At 35.0% G+C, this 19834-nt stretch overlaps 2 protein-coding genes across 2 annotated transcripts in view; one reads left to right on the forward strand and one right to left on the reverse strand.

Annotated features, from left to right (window-relative positions):
* LOC106877485 (intermembrane lipid transfer protein VPS13D) overlaps window positions 1–6439 on the forward strand; it is a 177964-nt gene extending 171525 nt beyond the window's left edge. Inside the window, exons 82-85 of the mRNA XM_052966707.1 lie at window positions 4–86; window positions 1663–1829; window positions 2808–2896; window positions 4170–6439. Of these exons, the coding sequence (XP_052822667.1) occupies window positions 4–86; window positions 1663–1829; window positions 2808–2896; window positions 4170–4262 (432 nt within the window). The 3' untranslated portion in view covers window positions 4263–6439. The remainder of the gene's footprint in view (window positions 1–3; window positions 87–1662; window positions 1830–2807; window positions 2897–4169) is intronic.
* Window positions 6440–6948: 509 nt separating this feature from the next.
* Window positions 6949–19834, reverse strand: part of LOC106877487 (pyruvate dehydrogenase E1 component subunit alpha, mitochondrial) — a 23432-nt gene continuing 10546 nt past the window's right edge. The window contains exons 3-9 of the mRNA XM_014926401.2: window positions 17609–17782; window positions 15684–15810; window positions 14616–14707; window positions 13067–13315; window positions 11948–12084; window positions 9622–9730; window positions 6949–7275 (exon numbers count right to left, since the gene is read on the reverse strand). Coding sequence (XP_014781887.1) covers window positions 7111–7275; window positions 9622–9730; window positions 11948–12084; window positions 13067–13315; window positions 14616–14707; window positions 15684–15810; window positions 17609–17782 — 1053 coding nt within the window. The 3' untranslated portion in view covers window positions 6949–7110. The remainder of the gene's footprint in view (window positions 7276–9621; window positions 9731–11947; window positions 12085–13066; window positions 13316–14615; window positions 14708–15683; window positions 15811–17608; window positions 17783–19834) is intronic.

The following is a 19834-nucleotide window of genomic DNA, read 5'->3' on the forward strand; positions in this document are numbered from 1 at the left end:
GGTGGTCTCCTACCAAATTACAATGTTAACCATGCTAAACAACAAAGAAACATCCACCTTCTCAACAGCAACCATTTTGATGAATTGTGAGTATTATTTACATCCTTTCATGAGTATTTCATATCACACCATTTTTTTTTTATCCCTCAGAGCTGTGGAGGTGCATGGCTTAGTGGTCAGAAGATTATGGTTTGATTCCTGGACTCTGTGATGCATTGTCTCCTTGACAAAACACTTTGTTTCACATTGCTCTATTCCAGTTAGTTATCAAAAATGAGTAATATAGTGAAGTTGTAACAGGCCTGGCAAGTTGGCGGTGGGTGGTGGATTTGTCTAAAAGACAAGGTGAAGGAAACTTCTGGGTTGATGGGCTATGGGCCTACCCTCATGTTGGGTATTACCTTTTATCCCCAAAGCTCTTTTACTACCTCCAAACAGATTTTATAGGCACTTGTTTTACATTTTATTCAATACCTGAGGTACAGGCACGGCTGGATGGTAAGAAGTTTGCTTTCCAACCTCATGGTTTCAGGACAACTATCTTCTATTATAGCCCTGGGCCAACCAAAGCCTTTTGAGTGAATCTGGCTGATAGAAACTCAAAGAAGACCATAGTGTGTGAGAGAGAGAGAGAGAGAATGTGTATCCCCCACCACTGCTTGACTATTGGTGTTAGTTTGTTTACATCCCTGTAAATGTTTATTTTTAGCTTTCGTTACAAATTTGAATTAAAGCCAAGAAGTAAAGGAGGCTGACAGAATTAGTACTGGACTTTAAAAGCAATAATAAATACTGATATCAGTTTGTTTGATTAAAAGCCCTTCAAGGCAATATCCCCAGCATCGCTGCAGTCCAATGATTGAAACAAAAAAAAAGATAAATGTATTTTTATTCCACACATGCTTGCTGGTTACACTTTGTACTAATACTATAACAGATACTAGCTGGACCCATGAAAAATTCACGGAAAACATAAAAAATGTAAGCATCTGTAAATTGTGTGCTGGTGCCATAAGAAATGTTTCTATATTGTGAGTTTTATGTGCAGTTTGCTAGAGTAGAGGAGCAGAAGTAGATCTAGAAGTAAAAGAAACAGTATGTCTATGGGTTGGTGATTGTCACATTATCAGCATGTAGTAGCAGCAACAGCCACACTGACACTTATGAGATGTACTCTAATGTAAGTCACTCTTCAACTTTGAAGAGTGTCAACAACATGCATAGAGCTGATGTACTTTCAAACATGCTTTTTATTATTATTAAGTGGAGTGCATTTATGCATGAGTGAAAGAGAAAGGTTGCCACAAGGTATCAGAAATAGTAAGAGCTGACATTTGTAGCAATTTTTATTTTTGCTGTGTTTATGTGTAGTAAGAGCGTAGTATAAGATCATTTCCTTAATGTGTAATGACTGTCTCATTCTGTTGAAAGAAACTAAATTTTCACATACATATTAGAGGATATTTTGCTGGTCTCTATTCAGGGCGGCAAGTTAGGCATGAGTTGTCAAGGTCACATATAGATGACACCTATGAGGGCAGTTGAGGAGATTGAGACCATGAGTAAAATTATTATTTGCTGTATATATCTTTAGTCAATTGTACCTCATATCTTGCACAATATTTTATTTTTGATGTCTCTACCTAATACCATCTTTTTCAGTTTCATTGCTTGGGAGCAAGTCCGTAAAGATAGCAGTCGACAGTGGTGTGCCCTCATCACAAACAAAAAAGTCTACTTTCTCATGTGTGATAAAACTTCTGACCATCAAAGCGTTGATTATAAGATTGACCATCGGGATATCCAATTTTGTATGCCTGTTTCTAAAAGTATGTATTTTCTGTTGACTTATGTCTGTATTTAATTATCATTCTTTTTTTTAATAGTATAACTGTATTCCAATTTGAACCATTTTTATGTTTTGGAACAAGTTAACTATTGTATCTATTATACAATGATAGCTTGGAAAATTCCTCCTTTTAGATATTTTATTTTTCTCTGTGGAAAACAGATTAAATGTTGAAAGCATAATGATTAGGCATCTAAATTGCTGGTTTGACTAAAAACTACAGAACTTTTAGTTATCAGAGTATACAACTATGTGGTTGTTAATTTAACATCCTATTAACTTTGTACAGTTGAACTGTCACTGCTTTGTATACTGCTATTGAACATTTTATTGTAACAAAAAGAAAATGTTTTACTTTCTTGGTGGTGTTCTTACTGGAAAGATTTAAACATAGCTTGAAGATCATGATATGCCTAATCTTTATAGTTATACCAGTTAATTCCAACTCTTTGCTAAGTTGGATAAATTAGAGCAAGTGCAGTGTCTTGTCTAAGATTCCAACATAAAAAAAAAATATATATATATATATATTATGATTCTGTGGACCTGAACTATAACTATTTTTCTTCTGAGGCCAACCTATCAGATATTTTTTGTCTTTGTGGGTTATCTAGACCTGTAATAGGTAGACCTATCTAAAGGTCTAATTTACTTTGTTTATTGTATCTCTATCACAAGCAGGACTTCTTTATTTAAAAGTTGTCTCCAATTCAAGGTGTTTTCTATTGGTTCTCATCAGCATTTTAACATCTTATTTTTTAAGCTCACACGAGCAGGACAGGTCTGTTGTTTATCTCTATTTTCTTTGATTTTATCTTATCTGTAAAACTCAGCATCCTGAAATCTGGACTCCCCATCTCTTTTATATTGAACTTATTGAACACTATCAAGTTAATGCAAATTATGTAATTATAATGGATTTGCTGACTATCAAATAAAAAACACTTTTTTTTTGTAGATGACAACTGCTATGTGAAATTTGTCAAGAAGAATTCAATCAAAGCTCCTCCCTATATACGATGTGACAGTTTTGCAATTGCTCAAAGGGTAAGTTGATTTCAGTGTTGACTCAGTATACACATTAAAAGCTCTGTTATAGTAGTTGTTGAAAATAAGACCATTTGAGCTAAATCTATTAATTTTTAATAAATTTTACTGTGACATTGTCACCATAACAACACTTGGTTTTTGATGTGGGCTAAATTTAAATGACTTGGTTTAACAGAGTCCTTAAGAAATTCATAAAGTTAATGATAATGAGTCAGCTACAGCACTGTTTCTTCAGTACTCAGAGTGTAACTTCTTAGAACTGTGTTATCCGGAAGAGAGAATAAGAAAATGGTAAGACATTTAAGAAAATAGTCAGTTTATGACTGTAACAAGAGATGAGATTGTTATTGGGTACCAGATCATCAGGGTAAATATATTACTAATCGACTTCTTTTTACACAACTGGAGTTGAGCGTCAGTCTTTAATGCCATTCAATACTTAGGTATTTTTTGTTCCATTTCTAAATGGTATTTGCATAAGAGATCTTAAACAACTGCTAATGAAATCAAAACTAGTTCACTTATGTAAATTAGTTGAAAAAAAACGCTACTCTCAGAATAATCACATAGTTCTTTCTCTTGCGGGCAACTTAAGAACTGAGAGATTAAGATACATTCTGAATAAATAACAAATTTTTACAGTAGTGCAAACATCGCTTCAGAACCACATGATTAGGGGTTTGGTCCCCCTATACAAACTAAAATCATGGGTTGATCATACCTTGTAAGTCAAACAAGAAGTGAAGAAGCCTTTTGTGCGTGCGTGTGTCTGTGTTTGCTTTCTCCTTGTCCTCACATGTTTTGTTTCTGTAAACAAAATCAATAGCCTAGTTTCTTAACATGTTGCATGAACTTTATAAACAAGAGGCTGGTAATTTATGATCAGGCTGTTTTATTGTTACCTTGCTTTGGAAACAGGTGTATCTGACCATTGAAAACTGGACATTAAAATGATGATGATTATCACAAATGGTAGATTTTAGGTTAATATTGTTAGTATGTATCATTTCTGGAAATCTGATCTTGCATGACAGTAATTTTCTTGTCTGAGGAATATTCTATTTTGTCTATTCAAGTTGAGTGTTCTCTGAAGTATGGTAACAAAATTGGTAGTTTTGTTTGAATTATTAAAAGAAAAACAAATAGCATTTTTTTATTGTCTTGGAAATAATCACAGTTGCTAAAACTAGAAATGGAAGAAGCTTCTGAATATTTCTTTTGACTTTATGGTAACAGAATAACTTGATTTCTTTTTTTGTTTTTTCAACAGGTCTCACAGCAAATTCTCTATGCTCTGGGACTTCATGAAGAAATACAGCAAACCCTTACTCAAGACACTATGTTAACAGATTATGTTGACTAACCACCATCTGACATTAAAATCTGTATCTAAAGTTCTCATCTGTTGGGACTTGGAAATGAAAAGTGAACCTTTTACATTTCACCAAATGAAAATACATTTAAATTAGTTCTTGTCCTTGAGGAATATTGGAAGGAACTGAAAGATTGGCTGCAACAGAATCAAAGCAAATCTTCAGGAAATGCTGTAGTTTGTTGAGTTTAATCTACCATCGTGCCTGTTTATACACATACCAACATACAAAACTGTTTATATTCACATGCAGATTAGCATTATTAAGAAGATTTGTATTATCTACTCTGCCAATCTAAAGAGAAAAGACAGGTGCTAGTAAAAGGAGAGACACCCCCAAATCTTCTTGCTCCCAGTCCACCCTGAAAGAGAAATCACAAATCATTTAAAAAATAAGTGAATTGCAGTTATCTCTTATATACACAGGGATAAAATATGCCTTTCACAATTGGTTCATATCACAGAAGTTGATACAACTTTAACCATGAGATATCTCCTTGTAAATATATGTTAAATAAGATATTCCATTCATGGTGAAGATGTAAATTAATTTTTGAATTAACTATTACATGTGACCTTTAACCTTTTTTTTTTTTTTTTTAAATTTAAGAAATTTCAGTTTCTGGAAATCTATTCTGTGAGGACTATACAAGAGCATTTCACTTTTAGTTGATTATTAATTTAAGCATAATGTTATTGTACGTGTTTTGTAAACAAATAATATTTCAGTATTTATCAAGACTGAATGTGGAGTGAGACTGATGCAAATAACGATAGCATGATCTGTAGGACGATATGTCGACTGAACACATTTTTATTTCATAGCTCATGTGATAGACTGTTTCCAAAAGAATACGTTACTGTTTCTGTTATATATTCTTCAACCTGTTGTCTTTATTGTATATATGTATATTTATAAATTGGTTTGTTGTGTTGGCACACCAAATTAGTTTCAATTTGACATACTGACTCAAGAATCCATTAGATACATTTTCTGATCGGCTAATGTGAGTTCAAAGCTCTCATCTATGCAAATGCAAGAAGTCATCAGATGTGGTTCTCCATGCAGAGAGGAAAAAAAAACTGGATTAATACTGTGATACGTGTGTGCGTTATATATATATATATATATATATATATATGGTTAATGTAAAAGGAGTTGAGATTTGAAAATAAAATAAGTGTGCTGTGAGTAAGTTTAATTGCTATTATCCTTTGTTATTCACTAACAACAGTGTCACAATAAACAGATTAGTAGCAAAGCAAATACACATTTAATGAGACTGTCAAGACTATATGTACATGTTCAGTATATATACGTTTCAAGTGAGTTTATCAAAAAGCTATCACAAACTTAAGCTTTCCTAGTTATTGCTGTAGTACTTGGAGTGCATAATTCTCTATAAGTAACTATAATTTCATTTCAGAAATAGCTAATGCTCAGATAACTGCATTGCTAAGTTGTCTTGTGGCATATTTACAGCCTTTCACATTCTGAGGTCAACTTCACCTTTCATCCCTCTGAGGTTGATGAAACAAATTATTAGTTAAGTACTAAAGTTGATTTAATCCACTTCTAAAATGTATGGCTCCCTGCTTATGTTAGAAGTCAATATTTATATGTAGCAAAATACCTTCCTCTCTTAATTGGTAACCTTTGAAATTTGAATGCATTGAAAAATTTCATTACATTCTATAGAAGCAATTTCGGCCATGAATTAAACCTGTTAAATGGATTTGAGTTACAGAATGAGCGATTCAGTGTTGCATCACTTGTAAGATCTCCATGTTTATGGCTGTTTTTGTTATTTAGATATTTATAGTATTTCTCTTAATGCCACATTATTTAATTAGGTAAGTTGCTTAAGGTTTTTTTAAACAACCGGGTATTGATTTGCTTTCATTAGTAAAGCTGTTTAATTGGGTGAAATAATGGAGGTGCTAGAATTTAAAAAAAAAAAAGAAGCCAAATAACATGTGTCCTCTAGAATATTTAAATATGTCCTAGAAACTAATTATAATAGTAATTACACTGGCATAGTTTTTTCTGTTTAGAAGAAGTGTATTGCTTTGTATATTTATCAGTTCCTATTGTAACAAATAGACACTGACTGTGATGTAAAATTGTACATATTAAAAGTTCTAGCAATAAAGCTATTTTCATACAATCTTTGTTTATTCTTTTTCTTTCTCTTAACTATTCTCTTAACTAAAGTAACATTCAAAGCAGCTGAAGAAACACCAATAAAATGTGAAGTGTCTGACTTGATGAGGAAAATGTTAAAATATTTGGATTCTCTTGTTTATTTAAATGGAGTTCAACCACTAGGACACAATCTTTAAACGATACATTTAAGATATATCATATTAGCAGAGCTGTTTCCAATTTTTTACTTCAACATAAAATCAATAATTGGTAGAGAAAACAAAACTAGCTATTATTAAAAAAACTTGGTCGGATATACAAACATCAATTTACTCACTTTTGTTTGCCTAGCTAATATAAAATCAGTTCTAATTCTTTCTTTGTAATCGAAGGGAATCCAGCTGTACAAAATATCTGCAATAAATATTCATTTTTTTTCATGATTGCTTGTGTAGAAAAGACAGAAGTAAGCTCTTTTTTAAAAATTCTAGAAAAGTAAAAAATCCAACTAAAAGAATTGGATAAAAACAATTGCAGATATACCCCAAGAAAATTGTTTAATCTCAAAATTTAAATATTATATAGTCCACCTTCTTATCTTAGAGGTCAAGTGTTTCTTGATGACAAGGGCCAATATTTTCGATTCGTGGCCTTCCTTCTTTCTCAATAGGAGTGGAAAACAAGCTACATTTTCTACATTGTTGGATGGTATGAGTAATTATCACAGCCACGTATTTTCATTCCACTAGGCGGGTTCTTATATACATGTGTGTATAGTTCTTCTATAGGCAGCTCTGGGTTGGATTTAGCTGCAGTTACTGCAACATCAACTTCTTTTCGTACCTCAAGGTCAATTTTCTGAAAGGGGGGAAAAAAGTAAGAGTGATTCAGGTTTATCAGAAATATATAAATTTTACATTTAACCCTTTCAATACCAACCCACTTAAGACTGGCCTTGGTTGTATAATACAAACCTTCCATCAAAATTCCATATTAACTTACGTTCCAAACCCCAGTTAAATAATGAGTTATTTTACTAAATTAATTACAGCAAAGTCAGAGTATTTTAACAGAAATATGGTAACAAAATGGTTAATTTATTATATTAACAATTTTATACCAAACTATATATATTCTGTTACGGCAATAGCTAAGGTTATTGTTAGAGTAGAAATCTATCATATTCTAACATAGTGTATCGTATTGTTTATTAGCAACAACAAGTAGCTTGATAGATTTGATTCTATTAAGCAATGAGCATTTCTAACACTATCTCCCATGTTATTGAAATTCCATCCCACCTTTTTTTTTCTTCATTTAGCTGTATCTATTACAAGTACAAAATATCTTTAAAATAAATCTCACTTCATAAAGATTTTTCATAAAATACATTTTAAAAAGACAGCTTACTTTACATTCGTTTTTAAAATCTAAATCAGCAATTGCCTTTACTGTTTTCCACCACATAGTCACTAAGGAGTCTTAGCTTCATCATAACTTACATAAAGACAATTGAGAAGCAGCAGGATTAAGATTTTAAACTATTGGCCTCAGATCAGGAGTTCAAATTTGTAATACTCAAAATTATTCACATTTTTTCCCCTGCCTAGCTTGAAAGTAAGTATCCCCCACCAAAAATGTGTAACAAAAGGCCAAGAGATGATGGATTCTGAGCAATCCAAAATCTTTTCCCACTCAATTATTTACATTTTTGTTGCTTTAAATGGAGCATATATTATTACTCTTTTACTTGTTTCAGTCATTTGACTGTGGCCATGCTGGAGCACTGCCTTTATAGTCGAGCAAATCGAACCCAGGACTTATTCTGTCGGTCTGTTTTGCCGAACTGCTAAGTTACGGGGACGTAAACACACCAGCATTGGTTGTCAAGCGATGTTGGGGGAAGAAACAGACACATACATATATACGACGGGCTTCTTTCAGTTTCCGTCTACCAAATCCACTCACAAGGCTTTGGTCGGCCCGAGGCTATAGTAGAAGCCACTTGCCCAAGGTGCCAATCAGTGGGACTGAACCCGGAACCACGTGGTCCGTAAGCAAGCTACTTACCACACAGCCATCCCTACGCTTATATATTATTGTAAATAATATATAATTATAGTTATTAAAAAGGACCCATGTGTGTCGCTCTTCTCCATAATTTACAGCCTTTGGATTTGTTTACAAATTTATAAATATATATACTAGACTAAAATCATCCATACATTAAAATTGGCTGAAATTGATGGGTGGGCTATGTGGGTGAATACAGAGACACAGAAGCATTTATAATAGAATATATAAGGAGTTTGTGTCAACTGATGTAATAGGTGTGTACTATGAATGCTCAGGTTTACCACTGAAACTCAATCTTGAACTGCAACTGAAAAATGTTAATTAGAGGTAGCTAGAAGTGGTTTTTACCTTGAGCAGGCAGATATAGATTCAAGTAAAAATGAAAAAGCAAAACGTTTGGCATCACTTGAGAAGGACGTTTAATTTAGATAGAAAATACATATTTGTTTATTGCACCCAGTTACATTATAATGATTATATCATGCAATTTTAGTTTTAAAGCTAATTTGAATAAATCTATCTGTCCAACTCACAGTTTTTCTAAATATTACATATGCTATACTATCAACAGTGAGTTACAGAGACAATTGTTTTTCTCTTATACCATTTTTAAAATACTGTTAGAGAAACTTTTCTATTTTAAAGTAAATGGTAGACATTAATATTTTTTATGTCAATAATAGTAAAATGAAAGCAGAAGAAATTCACATAACTGAAAGAAGCCCGTCGTATATATGTATAAATATATGTGTGTGTCTGTGTTTGTCCCCCCAACATTGCTTGACAACCGATGCTGGTGTGTTTAGGTCCCCGTTTACTTAGCGGTTCGGCAAAAGAGACCGATAGAATAAGTACTAGGCTTACAAAGAATAAGGCCTAGGGTCGATTTGATTCGACTAAAGGTGGTGCTCCAGCATGGCCGCAGTCAAATGACTGAAATGAGTAAAAAAGTATAAATAAATTTACAGCATATATATTAATATCTTAGTGTAAAAATGTTTTGAACTACAAACTCATAGCATCAATTTAGAACCTTTGTTATGTTTGAAGGGCCTGAGCTGTAAGAGAATAGCCATCAACATTGATATTGAAACACTACTTGAGACAGACTGACATTTTCTAACTTACCTTAAGTTCATCAGCAGCAGCTAGATTATTAGATAACATACGTTCTTTCAGCGCTGAAATGGGGTCCCTTTTTTCTCTTACTTCTTGAATTTCTTCCCTCGTACGGTAACTATAATACACAGAAAATAGCATCTTAGTTGTAGAAAATGTTATCAGCATGAAAATTTGTTAACAAAATAATAATAATCATCATTTAACATCTACTTTTCTATACATACATGAGGCAGAATTTTTGACAGCTGAATGCCTTTCCTCTTGCTAACCCTCACCTGTTTCCAAGTCAGCTAATATTTCCCATGGCCAGACATTTCCTTGGAACAATGGCCATCATATGAGGATTAGAGAAGAGTACACACAAACACACCAAATCCACTCAAGTCTTTTGTTGGCCTGGAACTATAATAGAAGACACTGAAGGCATTGTACAGTGAAGCTGACCACAAGACCACATGGTTGGGAAATAAGCTTCCTAACCACACATATAATAATAATCCTTTCTACTATAGGCACAAGGCCTGAAATTTGGGGGTGAAAGGTGCTAGTTGATTACAGTGATCCTAGTGATCAACCTGCTACTATTTCTTCAACCCCAAAAGGATGAAAGGCAAAGCTGGCCTTGATAGAATTTGAACACAGTACATAAAAATGGATAAAATGCCACTAAGCATTTTGTCCAGCATTCTAATGATTCCACCAGCTCACCACCTTAGTATAATAATAATAATTTCATCAGTAGAACCATATTTTATTATCTTCCACTGACATTACTGAAAATATCATCATCATCATCATCATTTAACGTCTGCCTTCCATGCTAGCATGGGTTGGACGATCTGACTGAGGACTGGTGGAGCCCGAACGCTACACCAGGCTCCAATCTGATTTGGCAGAGTTTCTACAGCTGGATGCCCTTCCTAACGCCAGCCACTCAAAGTGTAGTGGGTGCTTTAACGTGCTTTAACGTGCCACCCGCACGAAGGCCAGTCAGGCAATACTGGCAACGGCCACGCTCAAAATGGTGTATTTTATGTGCCACCCGCAAAAGAGCCAGTCCAGGGGCACTGGCAACGATCTCGCTCGAAAATCCTTACACATGTCACGGGCACAAGTGCCAGAAAGGCGACGCTGGGCACAGGTGCCATCCCGACTTTGCTTTCGCTTGCCCCAACAGGTCTTCGCAAGCTGAGTTTCGTGTCCAATGAAGGAGACGATGTTAGCATGGGTGCCAGTCTTGTATTATTTAAATAGCAATAAATGAATATTAGATTAAATGACTTGCAAACATTTAGTTAGGACTCTTTACATTCAGAATCAAAAATCACATCAGAGTGGACAATTTGGCTCTAATTCTTCTGGACTCAATAAAACAACTATGATAATTCTCTCCAAGTGTATGGTGATCACATGATACAGAATGAACAGCTAAAATGTTTGCTTTCAGCCATGATGTTCTGGACTCAATCCCACTGTGCTACACCTTATGAAAGCCTCTTTTTGTCATATCCTCGAATTTAACTTAAGCCTTGGTGCGTGAAATCAAATAGACAGAAACTGTGTAGCAACTCATTGGATAAACTGTGGCTGTAATTCAAAGACCCAGTATTGTTACATAGTGCTTTTATCTAAGAATTACATTAAGATAATGGAATGCCTCTGTAGAATACTTAATTTAGTGCATAAGTAGTTCACTTGATCAAACAACTGAGATATCATTGGTAAAAATCAACAAAAGGCCCATTTATCTATTCCTTGGTATTAGTAGTATATTAGTACTTGAGATTGCTCCAATCTGGCCAGCCCCAAGGAAAAACTAAGCTAAGAGCATCAGATTCCTTAGAAGAAAGCAGCGAATGTATACAAAAACAAGGACAGAAAAAAATGAACAATGTTACACAAATACAATAAAAATAATAACAGGACATAACAACAGGTGTCTTTCGACTAAGGACGAATAAAATTAAGCTAGCGTGTGTGGAAGTAAAGCCTTTCTACTTCTGTTTGTCTGTCTCTATCTGTAATAACATCTCTCTCTCTCTCTCTCTCTCCATTCATTGCAGCATGTTCCATTATCACTTTCTCTGTTTTTAATCCTGTTTCACACTCAGTCCCCTCAGCCACTCCTAATATTCCCCCTCATTCTCCTTATTTTTTATGGTTTCTAAATACATATTACATTCATATCCTCACATACACGCACACACCTCACCACAAACACCCACTTTTATACAAGTGATTTTCAAAATTTCTTCCAAATAATGAAAATGTTAATTGCAAAAAAATTATTACTAGGACAAAATGAAAGAGAAAAAAAAAAACACAATCCAACCTTGTTCCCGGGTCACTCATACTGTGACCATGGTAACGGTAAGTAACACACTCTAAGAGGATAGGACCTTGTTTAAGAGCATAGCGTCGGGAAAATCTTGTGGCTTCTCTAACTGCTAAGACATCCATACCATCAACCTGTAACAAATGAAATCATTGTAGCTTAATTCATATTTATATATGCATATAATTTACATGAATATGTGTTTTTATGTGCATGTATACCTCAGTGTGTGCATGCACATGCAAATGAATACAAAAAATATAACAGAAAAACAGGCAATATTAAATGAATAATTATGAGTGGCATCACCATATCATTTTAGACTAGGTCTTTTTTTTTAACTGAAGTTAAATGTGACAGCAAAAAATTTTTTTATTGTCACATTATTAAAAGATACTGCAAATGAGAAGTGCCAACCATCTCAACTAATTTAAGTGAATTGATAAATATATATATATATATATACTAGCTGACCAAGAGCCATCAATAATGATAGCCAATTGTAGTATTTGTATATAAATAAGGTACATAATATTTAACACAAACCTTCACATACTTCCCCATATTATTTCCCCATAACTAGACATGTTTTCACAGAAGATTTGGAATGAAAGACAATGCTTGCATGACAGTGATATTCATTAAAAACTAACATGCAATGTCACACAAGGAACTGCAACAAATACACACAAACACACATTTATACAACAAGCTTCTTTCAGTTTCTATCTACCAAATCCATTCACAAGGCTTTGGTCAATGTCAAAGGTGCCATACAATGGGACTGAACCTAGAATCATGTGCTTGGGAAGCAAACTGCTTACTGTACATCTATGCCTGCACCTATCAAATGAAAACATAAATGGTTGTCTCCATCTCTGCACACTTGTTAACATTTGAATATCTTATATATTACTAATTAACATTATAGCCACAAAATTCTGAAAAAAATTGTATTGCGCAGGAGTGGCTGTGTGGTAAGTAGCTTGCTTACGAACAACATGGTTGCGGGTTCAGTTCCACTGACTGAACCATAATTACAATAATTTGTTTTTAAATTTCAGATAAGAATAGAATGCATATAAATATACAAAATGTTACCAAATTTTTACTCACCCAAATGCCAGGGACATAATCTCCTCGAGTGTAGTAATCAGTTGAGGCAGCTGCTCGATCAACACTTGTACCCATTCCGTATCCATTGTTCTCACACACGAAAATTATAGGAATATTCCACAACTTAGCCAGGTTATAGGCCTCAAACAATTGCCCTTGGTTGGCAGCACCATCTCCATACAGAGCTACAACAATATTAGGTTTCTTCTGGTACTTCAGGGCAAAACCAATGCCAGCTCCTAATGGCACCTAGAGAAACAGAGTGGAATGATGGTCAGAGACTAAATGGTAGAAAACAAGAGCAAGGAAGAAAAGTGTAGAAGGTAAAGAAAAAAAGAGCATACATGAGAGAGAAATGGTATGGAATAGCAATAATGGTGATTTCTGATTTAGGCAGAGAGGCACAGATGGTAGTTAAGCAGTACAATCAATAAGGCCACAAATGGTAGGAAAATCCTACCATTTGTGTACCAAATAGTAAAATCAAGAGGACAGATAAATACTAAAGCATAACTGGGACTTGCACAGACAAATAGTTAAGAAGTTTGTTTTGCAATCACAAGGTCCTGGGTTCAATCGCACAGTGTGATATCTCGAACAAATGCCTTTTACTGAGGACAAGGTAAGGTTTTCAGTGGAAGTGAATTGGCAGAAACTATGGAAACCTATCAAATGGATTGCACCAGTAAATTAAAAGTCCAGCAATCCCAATACATTGTTTACAATGAAAAGATTTAATTCTACAACTCCAATAAAATAATACTCAGTAGCCAGCCCAGTTTAAAAAATATGTCGCTTCATGTATTGATTTCTTAACTCATTCAACAATAGAGCTTATAATTTCAAACCATAATTTTGCCTCCAGTAAAATCAATTAAAAATAAAGTTTGAATTCTCTTCATTTATACATGTTATTTTTTATTTACCCCTTTTACTTTTAACGAATTAACAAGAAATCTATATTTGTTCATTAAAATCAATCAGTAAACATTGATTTCCAGCCAACTGTGACAGAGGTTTATTGTGAAAGATTAGGATGTAGTATGACTATATTCAATTATACTCAAGAAGAATTTGCAAGCATAAAGACAAGAAATACTTTAACGTCCGCTTTCCATGCTAGCATGGGTTGGACGATTTGACTGAGGACTGGCGAGCCAGATGGCTGCACCAGGCTCCAATCTGATCTGGCAAAGTTTCTACAGCTGGATGCCCTTCCCAACGCCAGATAAATAAGCATCACATTTCACAGAATAATCTGAATGCTAAAGGGTCAGGCTTTCCTGTTGGATTCCCAAATATGATCAACTGAAACTGTAGAAATTATTCAACCATCCTCATTCTTGATCTACCCCAATGTCCTCTGCTTTAGCCATTAAAAAAAATGTTTTCTTTTTTTACTATAGGCCATCTTGCTTTAGTTTACCAGACTAAACATAAAACAGTTGAGTGGTAATCAATAGGGAAGTCATCCTGCTGCAAAACCTGTTCTAACTAAACAAAAATCATCCAAGTTACACAAGGGACCATAAAAGAAGAAAATATTTACCTGAGCTCCTACAATGCCATTTCCACCATAGAAATTATGATTGTACATGTGCATTGAACCACCTTTGCCTTGAGCACAACCCGTTTTGCGTCCTGCATTACAATAAAAGATCACAGTGAGAATTAAGACAACCACAGTATTATGAAAGATCAACAATCCTCAAATGTGCGCACACTCCATGAAAAAAATGTGTATATTTGAGCCACAAAATGTGTGTTGATGAGTTGAAATATGTACACTTGAATCAATGTGCACACCTAGAGATATGAAATCTTTGCACACTCAAGACAAAATGTATGCATTTGTGTCATGAAATGTATCCACTTGAGTTATGAAATGTGTGCACTTAAGTTATGAAATGTGTGCACTTGAGTCTTGAATGTACTCAAGTCACAAAATATGTCCACACTTGAGTCTTAAGAGATTTATATCTTTGAGTGGGACCAAGTTTCTGGATAACTGGATGTTTTGATGTGTTGCTGCATTCAGCTGTAACCCATGAGAAGTAGTTTATCCCTTCCCCTCCAAAGATCAGAGGTGCTGTCCTTTCTCCTCCTCTAATAAAGCTATAACATGTTTTTAAAATGTACACCCTTAAGTTACAAAGCTGAGTAAGAAAGAAACATAGTTGAAATTTAAATATCACACATAAATAACAAGGTGTCAATATGTTGCAAGTCTATTAACCTCAGTGGGTTGTAGTAGCACCATTAAAAACTCTGTCTTCATGTAGTGCTGTTTTAATGCATATGTATATGTTTGAGGGGTGAGAAGGTGCATCTTGACAGAGACCATCTCTCTCTACCCACATAAAAATCTGAAGTCAGTTGTGCAAGGCGCAGGAGTGGCTGTGTGGTAAGTAGCTTGCTTACCAACCACATAGTTCCTTACAATTGTTGGCTTTGTGTCAAAATTTGAAACCATTATCGTTGCAGAATTAGTTCCATAGCTTAATCTCCTAGATATTTCAAAAGTAGAGAGTGAAAGAGACACTTTCCATGACAGACAAACAATTTCATGGCAGAACTTTTTAAATCATTAAAAATAGGAAATAAAAGGGAATCAAACCTGTGAGTTCTGACAGCACTCCCACCAAAGAGACTCCCCTCATATAGGTCCAACCATGAGCTCGATAGGCTGTAATAACTGGGTCGTCCCTCTCGATAGCACTTTCCATCCCAACACAGCAAGCTTCCTGAAATATTGAGAGTTACAGTTCGTATGTATGTATATATATATATATATATATATATATATATATATATATATATATATATATATATATATATATATATATATTATATATGTAATTCAAAAAATTATTTCACAACATGACTAAATATATATGTAAATGTATTTCTACATTTGAGACACACTATCTTTCATGTCAATGACGTTTTGGTTAAGATGAAACCATCCAACAGCAAAAGGCTGATTATAATCAACATTAATGATGACTAATTTCATGGTTTAGTTCCCAGTTGAGAATCGGGTTTATTTCTTTCCTAAAATTTACTTATTTTCTTCAGACACAAAAAAAAAAAAGAAAAAAACGAGAAACAGCAATGTCATCCTGTTTAAAAAAAAAAGGGTGGAGTAGCAACTGAATACAGCAATGGGTATTCTAGGGTTATTTTACCTGATTGAATAAAGGTTAGGCTTGCAGTCCCCATGATAGCTTTTCCCATTAAGCCCCATCTTCTACACCTCTCCACACCAATGTCCTTGCCCTTCTTCTATCATCTTTAGCCACGTCTTCTTCTTTGCTTCCTTCCACATTAATTCCCATTACTCCTCAAACCCAGCTACTTTCATCCTTCCTCAGCCATCTCTTTTCCCAACATCTATCATTAACTCTATTCCCATAATTCTTTGCAATTTAATGTTGGCTATCTTCTCTTTTAGCAATAACCATCCCTATTCTTTCCAGTCGTTTCTACTGCTCTACATTCATAAATCACAACACTTCTGACACATGCAGCATACTTCAGTTTCAACAACAATTCCTTTAGTTAGAATATTTCTCAGTTCCTGAAATTTCTTCCATGCATAGCTAGCTCACTCTAGCCACTGTTGCCAAGTTTGATCCACCTTCTCCATTTAACATGTCTCCAAAGTAACAAAATATTTTCTCTCCATAACTACGAAGATCCAACTCAACATTATCTTCATCTGCAGCTCCTCCATACACAACTTACACTTAAATCTAGCTTCCACATATCTTACTAACATTTTCACACCACTTGTTGTTGGCACTCCGTCGCTTACGATGTTGAGGGTTCCAGTTGATCCGATCAACGGAACAGCCTGCACGTGAAATTAACGTACAAACGACTGAGCACTCCACAAACTCGTGTACCCTTAACGTAGTTCTCGGGGATATTCAGCGTGACACAGTGTGATAAGGCTGACCCTTTGAATTACAGGCACAACAGAAACAGGAAGTAAGAGTGAGAGAAAGTTGTGGTGAAAGAGTACAGCAGGGTTCGCCACCATCCCCTGCCGGAGCCTCGTGGAGCTTTAGGTGTTTTCGCTCAATAAACACTCACAACGCCTGGTCTGGGAATCGAAACCGCGATCCTATGACCGCAAGTCCGCTGCCCTAACCACTGGGCCATTGCGCCTCCACTCACACCACTACATTTTCAACAAATCAACCTAATGCATATTACACATTAAATGGAGTTTACTCCTACATGCTTCCTGTATACTGCCACTTCTCTTCTTTCCACCTCACCAGTCATTTCCATTCTACTTTTTATATAACAGGTTAAGAGTTGTTTCCTCTTCTTTCACTTCCTCTTACATAGAATTAATTCATTTATATACCCCGTGGAGGCATTACATAATTATTAACAACAAAGTTAATATAACACAAAAAAAAAGCATCAGAAAGTAACAGCCAAAATAAGTATTGCAGATAAACGCCACTGTATCACTTATTAACCTTTAGTGTTATTTGAATGTTTGACAATACACAACATGATGGTTACCTGTCCAGAGTACAAATGACAGAATCCACGAATAATTTTAGACTTGTAGAGGTTGCCAGCAGCTGTCTCCATTCGTCGGATAACCTGCATTTGTTTATAGTAAGTGAGGGCATCATCTCGAGTGAGAGTGGCTGTTGTTGACGGTCCGGATTCGAGTTTGTGGAGTTTGAATGGCTGTAAAAAGAAATATGCATTTCTTGACAGTGTTCATATAGTAAAATTCATTTTATAGGTAGATTCTTTTTTAGAAAAGAAATATAAGACCAATGACCAGCAATTCCAAACACTACTGTGCTTAAGTAAAATAGAATGCTTATGAGCTTCATATTTGGAGAGTTGGCATTAGGAAATATCATTCTAATCATGCAAATATCTGAATTTTTAAACATCAATAAATGAGGAGAAAATGTAAAAAAATCATAAATTAGATGTGATGTGCAGAGAGTCAACTCTTACAAACACTGTACACTATAGGATTATTCATGCTTATTTGCGATGGTATTTTATATTGCATTATGTAAACAACAGCACAATTGGCTGCAGGTTTCTAATGGGCAAATTTTAACTGATTTGCAGTATTTATGATGGTAAAAACGACAAGGAGACATCCCCATGACTGAGGCAGAACAAATATCATAAAGAATTCTCATACAAAAAGTATTAGTCTTCTTAATGGAGTTTATATCTTTTACCAATATAAATAGAAACATATACCATATTTAATGGCATACAAGACATACTTTTCCCTCAAAACAATACCTCCAAAAAATCCCCCCAGGTCCTATATGCCAAGTTGGGCCTTCCATAAGCTAATTTTGTTCCTGAATTCGAGCAAGGTCGTTGCCAGTGCCACTGGATTGGCCCCCGTGCAGGTAGCACGTAAAAAACACCTTTTTGAGCGAGGCCGTTGCCAGTACCGTGTGACTGGCCCTCATGCCGGTGGCACGTAAAGGCACCCACTACACTCTCGGAGTGGTTGGCGTTAGGAAGGGTATCTAGCTGTAGAAACTCTGCCAGATCAGACTGGAGCCTGGTGCAGCTTTCTGGCTTGCCAGTCCTCAGTCAAATCGTCCAACCCATGCTAGCATGGAAAGTGGACATTAAACGAATGACAATGTTCATTTTCGTGAATATGTGCTGCTGATATTGGAGTGTATCTAATATCATCATCATCATCATCATCGTTTAACGTCCGCTTTCCATGCTAGCATGGGTTGGACGATTTGACTGAGGACTGGTGAAACCGGATGGCAACACCAGGCTCCAGTCTGACAATGCAATTTTTATGCTGTCAGACACAGTATATTATGTGCTTTCAAACAGTTTATGTCTACCAAATTCCACACATAAGACATAATCAAAGTTAATGGTAGAGGATGCATGCCCAAGTGACTGCACAACCTGAAAGCAGGTAGTTGTAAAGCAAACTAAACTTTTCTTGGTATTTGCCAAATTATATCAGCAAATTTTCAATGGTGATTTAGCATTTACTGACGTTTACTGCAATGATATAATATACACATTTCACTAACCTCACAGAAAGGGGAAAAAAAGAGTTTAAATTACAGACTGGTCCTGTTTATTGTTTCAAATTTTTTTCTATAGATCACAATAAGTGCAAGGTTAACCGTTTGAGCATGAGTTTGATTCTTCCTGTAGATATTGTAATATGCTGTCAGTCTATTAAGATGGAAGCAGACTGCACTCCTACCTCATTTGTATTACCTACTTGCTTCACTTGCTCATATATATAATATAAATATATATGTATGTACGCATATATACACACAATAGTAGAGATGGAGAGGTTATTACTAAGCAAAAAGGGAAAAGGCGTGTGTGTGTGTGCGCACACACAAAACCACCTTGAAAAATGGTAAGCAAAACTCTGAACATTGTTGATCCTCTCATTTGTCAATCAGTTTCTCTCTCTCTTTCTCCCTTATATATATATATATATATATATATATTCTATTCACCTAGAATTCATTGCTCTTTTAAAAATTACGATTTATGCATTGTTGTCTCTCAAATATTTAAAATCTACAATTAAGAGCCCTATCTACTCGCTGGCGGTACCTACCCACCCCTACCCATTTTCCTTTATTCAAAAATTCTTATCGCTCCTTAAAATTATGGCTTTTAAGTGTTGATTTCTCAGCCCAAGAATTACAGCGTGATGTGCTGCTTGACTGGTCCCCCCTCTCTCTCTCTCTCTCTTTATAT

This window comes from Octopus bimaculoides, chromosome 3 (genome assembly GCF_001194135.2).
Source record: "Octopus bimaculoides isolate UCB-OBI-ISO-001 chromosome 3, ASM119413v2, whole genome shotgun sequence".
Classification (NCBI taxonomy): domain Eukaryota; kingdom Metazoa; phylum Mollusca; class Cephalopoda; order Octopoda; family Octopodidae; genus Octopus; species Octopus bimaculoides.